The sequence below is a fragment of the Argopecten irradians genome, chromosome 11, assembly GCF_041381155.1.
Source record: "Argopecten irradians isolate NY chromosome 11, Ai_NY, whole genome shotgun sequence".
Lineage (NCBI taxonomy): Eukaryota > Metazoa > Mollusca > Bivalvia > Pectinida > Pectinidae > Argopecten > Argopecten irradians.
In genome coordinates, this window is record NC_091144.1 from 16,908,103 (window position 1) to 16,922,835 (window position 14,733).

Genomic DNA, 14,733 nt, shown 5'->3' on the forward strand with positions numbered 1-14,733 from the left:
TTCGGGGAGTAGTCATACTGTAGCGTAACGCTATATGTATCTACCAACATTCCAGTGGATCAAACTTTTCATCGTGTTTATTAATGTGATGGGTTTAGATCTATTGTATCTATTCTAATGTTACATGTAACGTCACAGCCGAATCTAACGTTAGCTACTGTTGTACCTTCTGACTGACTTTTCCGCTGCAAGGTCCGTTTGGTGTGGAAAAACAAATCAGGTACGGCTGACAATAGATTATGTCTCATCAGAATATATTCTGATCAAACACGGTTTTGATACATACCTGGATGTTACATGTAGTAGGAAGTAGGAGAAGTTCTTCTAGTTGTAGACTTTGAGTTTGAATGCATTGCCTAAATATTAATGAATTAATTTGATTCATATATTCGAGGTAATGTTCTCGGACGTTGGCGCATGCGCGGCGGTAGTTTACAAAATGTAGGTTGATTTTAGCCGAGAAATTGTCAACACTAGATTCAAATGCATCTCTCTGATTAAATACTGGTGACAAGTTAAAAAATCTACGCCTACAGCTGCAGTTATAATTAGTCAGAAGCAGGTGATTTCTTTTACGTATAATTTCTGACTGACTTTTCCGCTACAACAGTAGCTCTTTCCATACGTACTTTACTGATTAGCGCTGATTTTGAGTCTATACATGAGGTAATTAAAATGTATTTGTGTAACCTTTTTACATTATGAAGCTTACGATGCCGATCATTTTATGTAGTAATCGACGACAGACATTTCCAACTGTTTTAGCTCCGCCCTACATTGAAGCGACAGCCAATGACAGCCGTGCTTACACAGCTTATTGAATGTCGTTGGCAAACTGTCTAGCAACCATGCAAGCTGACTATATAGCTAGCTACCAATAAAGCGAACCACCTACTAGACTGGCCGTCACAAGTACGCTTATTGTACTTCTGCACGTCGGTGCACGGAATTTTACCTGTTATTAACTGTTTGAATTGTCGTTCATTCAGTGTTTAACAATAAAATGAATAGTAATCGATTCGAACTATGAGAGAGTGACTGCCAGCGATGGTTTCAAATAAAAAAATAAAATCGACAAAAGGTTAATGGAAAAGTCAATTCATCAGTATTAACTCATATTACTGTAGTTATCGATTGCTTCTAAAACGGTTGTTATATATGACACTAAATACATGTAGTTATTAAATAAGGGAGATAGCTCCTATAGCTATATTCAATACATCCTAAGGTCATATCATTAATTTAGGTTATAGAACTTTCTAGAATATTATCATGTATAAACAAATATGTTTGTAAAGCTGTTGATTATAAGTAGGGATCTAGATTGATCTATTTCCAAAAAGTTCTGTGTGTTTATTTGTTTACTGTTTTTAGTTAGATATTTCTAGAAGTAGAAGGTTCTCCAATATTCTTGAATTAGGGTTTAGCTATATATACTCCAGCTGTTCAAGGCTAATCAGAACTGTAATGAGACCTGTAATTAGACATATCAAAATGTGTACAGCGCCATATAAGATTCTATTGGAAGAGCTATTGTGACTTTATCTGTGGCTTATTAAAACACTTTGTGTGGATTTATTCATATTGCCCGGAACTTTACAAATCATCTGTGGACATTCATTTTCCTCGTGGATTTGTGATTATTGTTAATTTGAAACCTGGAAGGATCAAGGATTATACCAGGACATTCGCATACAGATAAGTAACACTTTAAATCATCGTATTACTCTTGTACCACCACCAATTACTTTAGATATTGAAAACCATCTCTGTATAATATTGTATATATAATTAAATTGTGTTTTGAATTTAGCTGCTGGTTTCTCGTTTCTGTTATTCTTTCTCGTAACACGGTCTTTAATGAACCATAAAAGTAAATGTTTTATTTTTTTTGGTCTATTAATAGTCATGGTATTACGCCAGGCATACATGTATTAGTGTTTAAAAGATGAAGGGAATCCTGAGTATCCAGTCCTACCGTAGATAAATTGTATCTGCCCTACGTGTGTGTATCAAACTCACTGAGACACTGATTTTTTTTATAGTAACTCTTTCACGAAAACGAGCAAAAATTATTATATTATATTGAATTGATATCCTTGTTAATTGGACTTGGTGCACTAGATTTTTTGCTAGAAACACATTGGTAGATCTAGACCTAAGCTTTATACGAATATTGTATAATATTGTTCTTAACATATGTTGAATTGGAGTTATTATGACTGTAATTAGTATCTACACAACTCAGGTAAAAATTACAGATTGTTTTAGTTAGATCTATCGGGTTAGAGAACAACGGAATGATACTCCAAAACATCGCCTCAGTTATCAAATTGAATTTTTTTTAAACCATAACTCGGTCAAGGCCACTCACTTGTATTGAGTTTTAATTACCGTTGACTCGTTAATCATTGTGTAGCTTGTTAATTTAGGCAAAATATGCCAAAAACCTTCATATCGGGGGAAAATGTCCACACGATTCGGAACATAATTATTATCCTAACTTTTGTCCTTATTTCAAAATGTTTAATCAATATTTCTTATATAGTATAACTTCCTCATGGCTTGTATTCTATATTTGAAACCAATATTTTGTTAAATCATATTATACATTGTAGTATCATTCCCATTACTATTTTAACAGAACTAACTCTATCGGTTGATCCTCTTTCGTTTTTTAAATAAAATTCGATGACATGAAACATATTTCTGCCACCAAACAACCATGCCGTTATTTTTTACAGATGAAAGTATATTTCCTAATTAACTGGTCGACTGGATTGCCTGCCGTAGTTTTTGTACTCTCAAAATACTAGTAGTATTTATGAGCGCAGACTAGAGAAGAGAATTGATACATTCTGCTATATTCAACTTGTCGTGTATCGTATAATTAAATCAGGGTCGTTCTGCGGTCGCGTGTACCAACATGTAAAGTACGGCTTTATTTAAACATTCAAATATCGACTACATAGACAAATAAGACTTTGAATTGTTTCATTGTGACATGCCTGCTTCAAACCGTTTTTCATGTTGCAAGCTCCAGAATTGATTTTTATATGTTATCAACACTATCATAAACCAAAATGACATCTCATTGTCTTGGGTGAAACGAGTCCTTTTCAATGCCGATAGTACCAAAACATATTCCTGATGCATACGGTTCATTCCAAATGTGGAATTGTCTTTATTCGCGCTTAGGAATAACTACAAATAAATAACGTACTTCACTTTATAGTATGAAGTGTCTGCTCTTTTTTTTGTTTGATTTTTTTTTTTTTTTTTTTTTTTGTTAACGAGGTATTGTAGAAAGATTTAGTCTGACTTCGTCATGGTGGGTTACCTAGTAAATCAGAGCCAAGTGGTTCAAAAGGGAATCACATAATTATGATGGCATCTTCTCTAAAGTTGGCAAGGAGGCAAAGAATCGTCATGTTATTATCTTTCCCGGGGGGGGGGGGGGGGTATCCACAATGCTCACAACTTATTACATACTTCCAACCTCTCACAAAGGAAAAGGTGTGTCCAACAAATCTCTTGCTACTACCACAGTTTAGTCGACACGTAATCCCCATTCATGGCCAATCAGGATTACATGACCATGAAAGGGGCTGGACATGTGTTCAGTCGACCATGATAACAAATGCTGTAAGAGAGGGAAGATAATCATAACCCACATTGTTCTAATGATAGGTCAATCAACAATGCAATAAGAAAATAACATTAATTTAAATTAATATCAAAAGGCTTCATTAATTTGTCTTTCATTTAATTATTGTATATGATACATAAATGTAGCTGAAAAGCAACTTAAAAGTATTGTAAGGCAAAGTTTTACCTCTTCAGAAACCTTTAAGTCAACAAATGACACTTGACTTGAAATGAAATTAATATATATATGTATGCATTCTATTAATTGAATATACAGATGGAATTGGTTTTAATTAAAAACAATTTACTTACTCATTTAAAGATTCCGACTATTTCTTTTTCACTTATCTATTTTTCTTACAATTGTTGAATAGAGCTTGATAATAAACCACATTGTTTCATAGTGTATATATCCTTAAGAATATTTTGCAGTAGAATTTTCCAGAGTAAATGTTTTTATCTATACACCTGGCAAAAACCATTCTGCTCCTTCCGATGGGTAATGACAAACTGATGTATTAACATTGTGCTAAGAACCCCTAGTACCGAAAAGTACTCATAAGCATAATATGTACACATATATTAAAAGGAGAACAACGGGACAGCGGGGTATAGGATAGAAAAGTGAGAATTTTTTAATCAACCTGCCTTTTTATTCGAGGTTAGAAGCATACAGTATGTGAGCTACAGTACTATGAAAAAAAGTAGTCTATAATATATGCATATTTAAGGATTAACTTGAATAGATTTTTTATGTTATGGAGATATAACACAAAAATCTGAGTGTACTCTAAATAAATCGCGAAGCGGTTTATGATGAGAGTACACTCAGATTTTTGTGTTATATCTCCATAACATAAAAAATATATTCTAATTAATCATTATAATTCAATTTACTAAAGATAATCTCTTCAATACTCAAAATTCATTTTGGGACTCTTTTGTCAATGAAATCTGTACGCCGTCATCTCAGCCAGTCAGAAGCAACGTCATAAACGGCGACGTCATTTTTTCCTTTATGGGCTAATAAAGTAAATTCTTAAGCCAATGAAAATGCTTGTAACAAGCAAAATTGAATTATATCGAAATAAAGAAAGTTTAAACTAAAAGTAGTCGCGTTTTTTCAAAACGGCGATTTGGCCGCTGCGCGCTTCGTGCGATTAAAGGTGTATAACTAGTACAGAAACGTACAGTTTTGGCTATTTTTTTATATGACATCGCAGATGACGTAATTGACGTCATTTGTCAAAGACAGACATATGCTTGCTAAATAAAGCACGGGATATTATCTGTGTCGTAATCAGCGGTTCTCATTTGGTCATACTCCATATAAATAATAACACGAAATATTACATTCATATAAAATTCTATCTTCGCTTCATACGTTGGTTATCACATATGAAAAATGACGGTATATTAATAAAAGAGGATTTTTGTGACAATATTAAGTTGATTTCTGGTGTTATACTAGACCATGATAAACTGGGATATTTATGTACGATCCCATCTGTATTTCAAATCTAAATATAACCTTTTTTCTGAATAGAATAGTTTTAAAATTATTAAAGTGCTCATAATTAATTTTTCCCTGTTTCTGGCTTTCTGATTGGCCTATTATTTTGTTTCATTCCACGACGAAAAAAATAATCGAGTATGGCGCGGAGTCCCGACGTTATCGTTACGTCACAATAGAAATATTGGCGTTGCGTATTGATTTGGAAAAAAAATAATCCATTGGAAAAAAAATCAATGGAATCGTAAGTGGAAACGTTTTTCATTTTATAAAGTAGATTGGAAAGTTAATTTTGTTTTAAAATTTTGTTTGCAAACTTTTGTGAGAATCCGCTACGCGGATTCACAGTTTGCAAACAAAATTTCTTTCAATGGAACTTTGGATTCCTTGTTTTGAACTGATTGTATGTACGAACCGATTCCCGACAGATCAGCTTGCTGTATTCTCTCAAAACGATTATCTTAACATTGTCACAAATACCATAAACCACGGATATTTCATTTGTTCAGCGCATGAAACATATTGAGCATGAACATTTTGTGTTGAATTGTTCAAGGAACTTAACAAGTACAAACTTCCCTGTTCGCTATTAATTTCCGAATATAATTTCTGCTATCCATCATTTTGTCTGCTAACGTATCAGGCACTCATACCTCACTACCAAGACAGCGCCTTGTTCTTGGTTTTGGAAAAAGGAAAATACAAATGATTTCCACGGGTTACAAGAGATCATAAAACCCGGAAATCGATGATGGTGGAGATGATGACTTCATCTCGTCATGAATTATGAAATACTCAGTATTTTTGTACTAAAACCTATGGGGGCGATATTTAAGGATTAACTTGAATAGATTTTTTATGTTATGGAGATATAACACAAAAATCTGAGTGTACTCTAAATAAACCGCGAAGCGGTTTATGATGAGAGTACACTCAGATTTTTGTGTTATATCTCCATAACATAAAAAATCTATTCAAATTAATCCTTATAATTCAAATTTCTAAAGATAATCTCTTCAACATTTAAAAATTTGTTTTGGACTCTTTTGTCTATGAAATTATTACGCCGTCATCTCAGCCAATCAGAAGCGACGTTACAAACGGCGACGCCATTTTTTCCTTTATGGGCTGATAAAGTAAATTTTTAAGCCATGAAAATGCTCGTAACAAGCAAAAATGAATTATTCACAAATAATTTCGAAATGGAATTAGTCTAGCTCGTAAAATAGATGTTTAAAACTGGCATTTTTCATTGGTGTTGGTAAATATATTATTGTACATTTTCTAAGTCAAAGTATTGTTTACCATACGCGAATCCTTGAATAATCCGTATGTCATGGTAACACATTTGAAACATTATAATACAACTATACGAAATAGTTACAGATAGTCAAATGCGAAATCTTCTCCTTTTTAAAAATATTTTTCAATGTCTTTGAAGAATGGTGAGTGCATAATTTTTAGCTTTCAAAAGATCAAAGCGTTCAACGCTGTTAATGATACTAAACCTCTGACGAATGATATTTCATCAATCAAAATAGAAACAGGCGAATAAGTATTTTCCTTAAGTATTTTACAACTATTACCATCTTGAAAAACTGCAGACCGACGGATATAGCAACGTTGTTGGCAAATATACGAGTTTACATTTTACTAGTGATTAAGATAGCTTATTGACGTCGAAAATAACAAAACTTTGGATTTATTTTCAATCAGGTCTAATTAAACAATTGTGTCTATATGTGTCGGGATAACATCTAGAATTGAAGAGAAAAAAAATCTCGAGAGGAGTGGATGTATTCTTCCACGTCGGACCATATTTGAAAATTATTTCAACCTCATATGTAGTTTTTCCTGGAGTCAGCCGAAGTTAAATGAATATTGATATATCTCTGTCACAGGTGCCCATAAATGCATAGTATGTATAATGTTTCTGTTCATAGGATACATGCGAGAATATAATAGTATCATTTATCGGTGTTACCTAACCACAGGGATCTGAGAATTTATCATGGTTTACATCATTATGGACCAACTAGAGTGCCCATCGACCAGTTTTATAAGTTTAAGGGGTCTAGATCAAATAAAGGTAATATAAGACTTTCATATGTGGATATGAAGTATATGGATGTTCTACCTGAGGGTCACAAAATGTTGTAAAACCCGAGGCTTGCCGAGGTATTGTAAATACAGCATAATTACTGAAAAAATGTCAAAATTGTAGCGAGAAAGTAGTCATTTTGTTGACGATGTGACGTCAAGAGGCTTTATTGCATGGTAGCCATGCAATACAGCTTCAGCCGACATGAGTGTATTGCCCTAGATCAGCCAGTACGTAGGTATGACAGAAAATAATATTCTACATAGTCCTATACACCAAAAGGTTGGAAAGTTGTCCGAGTTAAATTATCTTCCCCACTTTGCTTTAGCGACTAAAAATTCATATTTCTGGGTCGTCGTCACAAGCAATCACGGGTAGGTCTCTTACCGTTTGAAAGAGCGATAGCGATAGGTTTGAAGAAGTTGAAGTGTGTTGCCAGAACTTCCAATAATTTCGCACCTACATATTTAAAGTGTTCAGGCGTCATTTGAAGGCGTCAGGAGATCAGATCTCGTCTGCTGCACGTCTCTGTGTTTGGCATATAGATGTAATGATATCTATATCATACTAAACTCGTGCAAGCTCCTCGCATGTTAGCGGGTTTGTAGATAGAGATGGACTGATTATATAAATAAAGTAATAAGTAAATTAATGGACGCAGGCAAGCATATGCCTCTATATCCATATCTAAATTACTTTAACAGAATTTGATATAATAATTTTAGAAGGTTTTTTATTATCCTATTCTGATATTGTGTCCGAAAACAACATATGAAAAGTTCCTTGTCCTTTAATTAGTTATTATTCTAAGAAAGTGTATGATTTTCATATTCCACGGTGGTCCCCGAACATGATAGATATAGTCTTCTGTTTCCAATGATTTTGCTTCTTTACTCAGCTCTCTTTCCCTTTCTCTTTCACATTTAGTTAGGTTGTTTCGTATTTGTACAGCGGAAAACTTATGATGGTCCTTCAGTTATTAATATTTCTGAAAACTGTTTTTTTTCGTATCTGGGCAGTTTAGACACACAGGAACCGGCCGGCTAGTAATATATGATCTTCCAACCTTGAATAATTTCTGTTAGTCTGAGTATTGATGATCCCCCACTTCGGACATTTTAAGCGTGTTTGATTATGTACTTCGGGATTTATTCACTAGTTGGTGGGATTTCTTTGTGTCTACATGTCTAGCTTCCGTTATTTGTTGTAGCTGTATTTCTCATCTGCGAGTAATCTCTCAACTCGTCTAACCTTGGACAGTTGTGTCTTGGATTTATGACGGGCTGAAGCAAAGTCGCTTCATTCTGGACAGTTATGTTTCCAAACTCTTGTGGCTTCTTTATTTGATCTTGTGGCACTGGTTTTCTCAGGACTCCAGACATGATGTTTTCCTCTTTTCATTATACACTGTACTTGGATATCGAGTGAAGAACCAGACAGTGCTCATTGTGTGATAAATGTAGCATTTCATCAAGCTTTTCCTGGTAATGGATTTTTATGATCTTGTCCAATTCGATCTTTGGCTGAGATTAGGTCCTAGACCTAAGAGATCAAGAAAATAACCCAAAAACATAATACATTTACAACAAAGCCAACTGGGAACAAATTAGACAAGATTTAAATGAACAGCATGAATCACTAGAGCAACAAACAAATGAAACTGCGGACTCACCATGGAACAAATTCAAATATACACTACACAAATCAGTGGAAAAGAACATACCCCAAAAAACACTTGACATACAGACGTAAACTTCCATGCATAACAAACTCTCTACGTAGACTCATCAACAAATCCAAAAGATTTCACGCCAAATGTCGCTCAAATCACCAACTAACACAATTATACAAAACACTAAAAGCAGAGGTACAAAACAGATATTCATACCGTTCTTACTTAGAAAAAAAGATTAAAGATTTCCCTATAGACGAACAAACAACCCCAACAACTCACAAACGATATAACCCTAAGAAATTATTTAGCTACATCAAAACAACTCGAAAAGAAAACACTGATATTACAGCCCTACGTAAAGATGATCAACTCGTAACAGACACCACTACAAAAGCAAACGTTCTCAATCAACAGATTCAAAAAGCATTCACAAACAGAACAAAACCATAACATAACAAACAAAGGCCAATCACCACACCCCATTATGCCTCAAATACGCATAACATGCTTGGGAGTTACAAAACTCTTAGAAAACATAAACCCACATAAAGCTTCAGGGCCAGACCAAATACATGGGAAAATACTCAAAGAACTAAAAGACGTAACAGCACCCATTCTCACAAAAATATTCACAAAATCTCTCACCAAAGCATTTGACAATGTACCGCACCAACGCCTACAATTCAAACTCAAATATTACGGTATTACAGGACAAACACTTACATGGATTACAGACTTCTTATCACACCGCACCCAAATAGTTGTATTTGAAGGGAAATAATCAGAAAAAATACCAGTTACGTCAGGAGTACCTCAAGGAACCTGTTTGGGCCCAATACTCTTTCTCATATATACATAAACGACTTCCCAGAATACATCAGACACAGCACCTTCAGACTCTTTGCAGATGACAGCATAATATCCAAAACCATACATAACACGCAAGATTCACATAAATTACAAGAAGATCTAGACGCAGCAAGTAGTTGGGAGGAAGATTGGTTAATGTCCTTCCATCCTGACAAGTGTAACGTCCTCGACATCTCAAACAAACGCACAAATCCATAGTCAGACCCAACCTGGAGTACTGCTTCCTCCGTATGGGACCCCCGACAGACAAATCAAAGCATGCAAATCGAAAAAACATAACGCAGAGCAGCACGCTACACAACAAGCAGATACCACAACACAAGTTCAGTACAAGACATGATGGAAAACCTCAAACTGGACCTCACTACAAACACGCAGAACAAGAACACGTTTAATATCATTTTATAAAATCATACACAATCATTTGGCAATAGACTATAGTCAAATTCTTCATCTGACAGACTACAGGACGAGACAATCACACCCATTCACATATAGACATATAGCTGCCACCAAGGACATATTCAAACATTCATTTTTTCCACACACAATTAAACAATGGAACATCCTACCGGTGGCTACAGTACAAAGTATACACTAGAGGTCTTCAAGTCACATATCCTAATCAAAGTACTTAAAGTACTGCAATAGAATGAAATCAAATGAATTTCCAAAATCAAAATATATAAACCATAATATAAAGACTTTAATATCAATTATTCACAGAAAACTGATCACAGAAAATACATATGTTTTGTTTGACATTTTCCTTAATTAAAGTTCCTTCATGAAAATTACAAAGAAAACAAGTCTTCATTAAAATGAGTTTTTATCCTTAATATACTCTTGTTTCTAATGTTGCACATACTTATTTTGGTAAAACCATGCACATATGAGGGCAGCCTTAAAGTTATTTTGCCTTTATCTCAGGTCTGTGTTTAACATTCATTTTAAAGAACACAAAAAGGGCATATGATTAGTTTACTTTAAAACTCATATGTCTATTAGCCTTAGATAGTAAGTCCAATTTGAATTATCATTAACAGAGATTATGTAAATTGGACAGAGGAGTCACCAGCAGGCAACAGTTGACCTAGATGGGCTATGTATTATATAACACTCTGTGTATTCTACCAATCAGAAGGCAGTCTTCCCATGACTACTGATTGGTCCAAAGGAATATTATTAAATGAATAGGGAATTTATGAATGGAAGTTTAATATGTATGAAATGGTTCAGGAGGTCACCACTAGATGTCATTGTATGGTAAGTCCTACTCAGTCCTACACATTAATAGTAAATCGGATAGCATTAATACAAACGCCAGTCGCGTTGTATTAAAAACAGAACTTGAAGACCTAAACCCCACTCCCTAAAATCGTATTTTTATCTTATAAATATACACTAAAAAATAACATGCACCTTCACAATCACTGTTAATAACTTTTTTTCACAATCACGCCCCTGCCAATCCACACAATGCAATCATCGACATCGATGGAATTGTGTCTACTATAAGAAGAAGACACCACAGAAGCACCGTGGAGAAGGTTAACGGTATCGGGGTGCGCAGGAGGTGCGTACCTCTGACTTAGGGGGCGCTTAGACGGCCTAGGGGGAAGCTCGAAGCGAGAAAATGGCCGACGGTAGTTGTTTAGATTTTTTCGATGCGATCATAGACACAGATATTGAGAGGAAAATTAAAAACCGACAATTTTTGCATGTAGAGTGATTTCCATTTTACCGATGAAATGTGTTGATTGAAGCCAAGGATGCACGATTCGTTCAAGCTAAGCCACATAAGTCATGCGAGTAGGTGCGTGGGTGATAATCTAGGTTTAATAAAAAAAATACGGAGCATGCGGTGGTTTTACGTACTTAAAAGTGTGTGTAAAGATACATAATTGATGTTAGATGTTTGTAGATTAATTAATTTGTAACGAAATTTTATGTGTAATTCAGTGGTGATTTGATGAAATAGTGAATACACTGGGGACGGAGGTATGGGTGAGGAGACCGAAAGCCGGCGACGGCGGCCTGGGTGAGCACGTCCATGAATTTCATAATGTGGAAACGGATAATGTGTCCAGAAACATTTTAATTGTCAATCTATTTAAGTGCTTTTACACACATAATACTGAATTACTGGTTTTTATTTTAATCCAGTAAATTTTTATTTTACACTTCTGAATCGTATCATTACTTAATTATGTATATACCCAATGCATAGACATACTAACATACAGACACAAATGGGGATACATGTATATTGTTTTGTAATAATTGCACCAAATATTTAGATAGTGTACCTGTAACTTTCTTCAGGAACATACCTGTAGGTCTGTTGTTATGACCACCGGGGCCTTTAATTTTCCACGTTACCGCCATTCGACCCATTCCATGGGGCCATTCCCTACCCAAATACCAAATGTAACACCTGACCTGATATGATGATCAGTCAAGCGTCACAGCATGTAGGAAAACCTCATCGTTACCTAATAAATCCATCTCCAAGGGGTCCGTTTATAACGAAAGCCTACCTACATCTGTATGTACCTGTATAATTTTAACTAGTAAAATAAAGTCTACGTTCTAGACTTCCCCATGTGGTTGTGTTCCAAACAATAAAAAATGAAATAATAATTTCAATATTAAACTTAGATTATCTAATTATCTTGTGAAAATCTGCTTTATTTCATTTGAAAATTTATGCAAGAATTTTATTGCATTTTCCCCCAAGTATTACTGTACATGTAGTGTGTTCAATGAAGACAATACCCCCTGAGCTAACTAACTAACATCTTGGCTCAGGTATGTACAGGTTCTTTTCCAAAGTTGCAACATATTTACATAGTAATGTAATTAACTACCTAATGAAAGAAAGATATAAACATAAAACATACACGTATTGCTCACCATTCTCATCCATCAGAGTTACTTCCCTTCATTTCACTCTGTCAGTACCTCTGATATATCCTGCGAGATTTTCTGGAGTGAGGCCGGTCACGTGACCCTTCTAAGCCAATCAGTGCTTTACGTTATTAAAGTGTCGCGAAAAATTTTCCAGCTGTGAAAAAAGGCTTCGACCAATCAAAGCCCCGCTTGCAAACGCTGTTCGGCATAGGCAGTGAATATTTCTATCGACAGCCTATATAGGCCATGGGCTAGGAGGGTCCCACATGCCCCCCCCCCCCCCCCCCCCCCCCAACCTCCGAACCAATATTTTTCAACCGAAGTAGACAAATACATTTTCAAAGACACAAATGTTTTGGAAATTGTTAATGATATTTACGGAAACACAGGTGTAGCTCTGGTTACATTTGTTACGCTATCAGTAGGTGTTGTGCTATAATAATTATTTTTGAGAGGCTGCTAATCTGCAAAATTGAGGGTATAACAATAATTCTTTTTTGCTTTTCTATATATTTTTGCTGTTGTTGTTGTTGTTTTTACTGATTGATAGGAGTTTAAATAACTGATTACGAGTAATAATTTGTTGTTTGGAAACATTTTAGCTGCGTCAAGCCACGTATGGAAAATTTGCTGAAAAATCACCATTTTTGAGCTTAAAATCTTATTTTTTCATTTCTTGCGTACAAATCACTACATATATCGGATTATTTGGTCCTGATATGTATTTGTCGTTCTATTGTGGTCATTTTGATACCTCATTTGTCTACTTTAGTTGAAAGATATCAGTGTTATGACTATTCTTCATTTTAAGTGGAATTCGAGATGGTGGCCATCTTGATGACGTCATAACCGGAACTTATACGATGTTAACATTGGTTTTTGTTGTTTTTGTTGCATAATCTGATTGATAAGTGGTCAAAACACTTATTAGAAATAATAGTTTGATGTTGGGAAACATTTGTGCTGCATCAAGCCAAATATGAAAAAAATTGCTGAAAAATCACCACTTTTGAGCTTAAAATCAGATTTTTTCATTTCCTGCGTAGAAGTCACTACATATATTGGATTTTTTGGTCCTGATGTGTATGTGTTGTTCGATTGTGGTCATTTTGATACCTCATTTGTCTACTTCGGTTGAAAAATGTCAATGTTATGACTATTTTTCAATTTTTAGTGAAATTCGAGATGGCGGCCATCTTTATGACGTCATAACCGGAAGTTCATCCCAACTTATGCAATGTTAACATTTTGATTTGTGATCAGTGGGTCATAAGGGTTCAGAAAAATATTGGTTCGGAGGTTTGGGGGGGACCTCTTGCAATACACACCAGAAGGAAGTTTTATCGACTATCCTACTTGGTAAGGACGTTTTCCTGTCGACTACAACTGGAAGCGGCAAGTCACTGTGCTATCAGGCTATACCAGTGTTGACTGAAAAGTTGGTGCTTGTATTTTCACCTTTGATTAGTATCATGAAGGAACAGTCGGAGTTTCTGTCTGCATTAGGGATCAGATCCACCTATATTGGTAAAGATGACGAGGAAAAAGCGTCCATATTTAGCGGAGATTTCTCAGTAGTATATGCGTGCCCAGAAAGGTTACTTGGTGAAGAGATGGGGAGAGGCTTGTTGCTGTTGGAAGTATATCGCCAGAGATTGGGGGCCGTAGTAGTGGATGAAGCGCACACGGTTTTGCAGTGGTATGTATATTTGATACAAAATGTATGTGTGTGTATGACATGATCTCATTATAAGTCTCAAGAGTGTAAAATACAAAAACAGATAATGTGCAGATATGACTAGATTGAAAACTGTGGTAATATATGTAGTATGCAATGTTAGAAAATTGTTTCTAATAAAAAGTTTAATTCCATGTATGATGATTTGATCACTTCTTCAATTATTTTAACCCCCCCCCCCCCCCTTTAGCAATCATGACATCTACTGTTAAGATTTTAACTAAATTTACCTACATATGTATTTTTTTTTTTTTTTTTTGTTACGTTAAAATTTA

General features: G+C 35.0%; 1 protein-coding gene across 1 annotated transcript in view; it reads left to right on the forward strand.

Annotated features, from left to right (window-relative positions):
- Positions 1 to 14,093: 14,093 nt before the first annotated feature.
- Positions 14,094 to 14,733, forward strand: part of LOC138334833 (ATP-dependent DNA helicase RecQ-like) — a 19,545-nt gene continuing 18,905 nt past the window's right edge. The window contains exon 1 of the mRNA XM_069283597.1: positions 14,094 to 14,419. Within this exon, the coding sequence (XP_069139698.1) occupies positions 14,193 to 14,419 (227 nt within the window). The 5' untranslated portion in view covers positions 14,094 to 14,192. The remainder of the gene's footprint in view (positions 14,420 to 14,733) is intronic.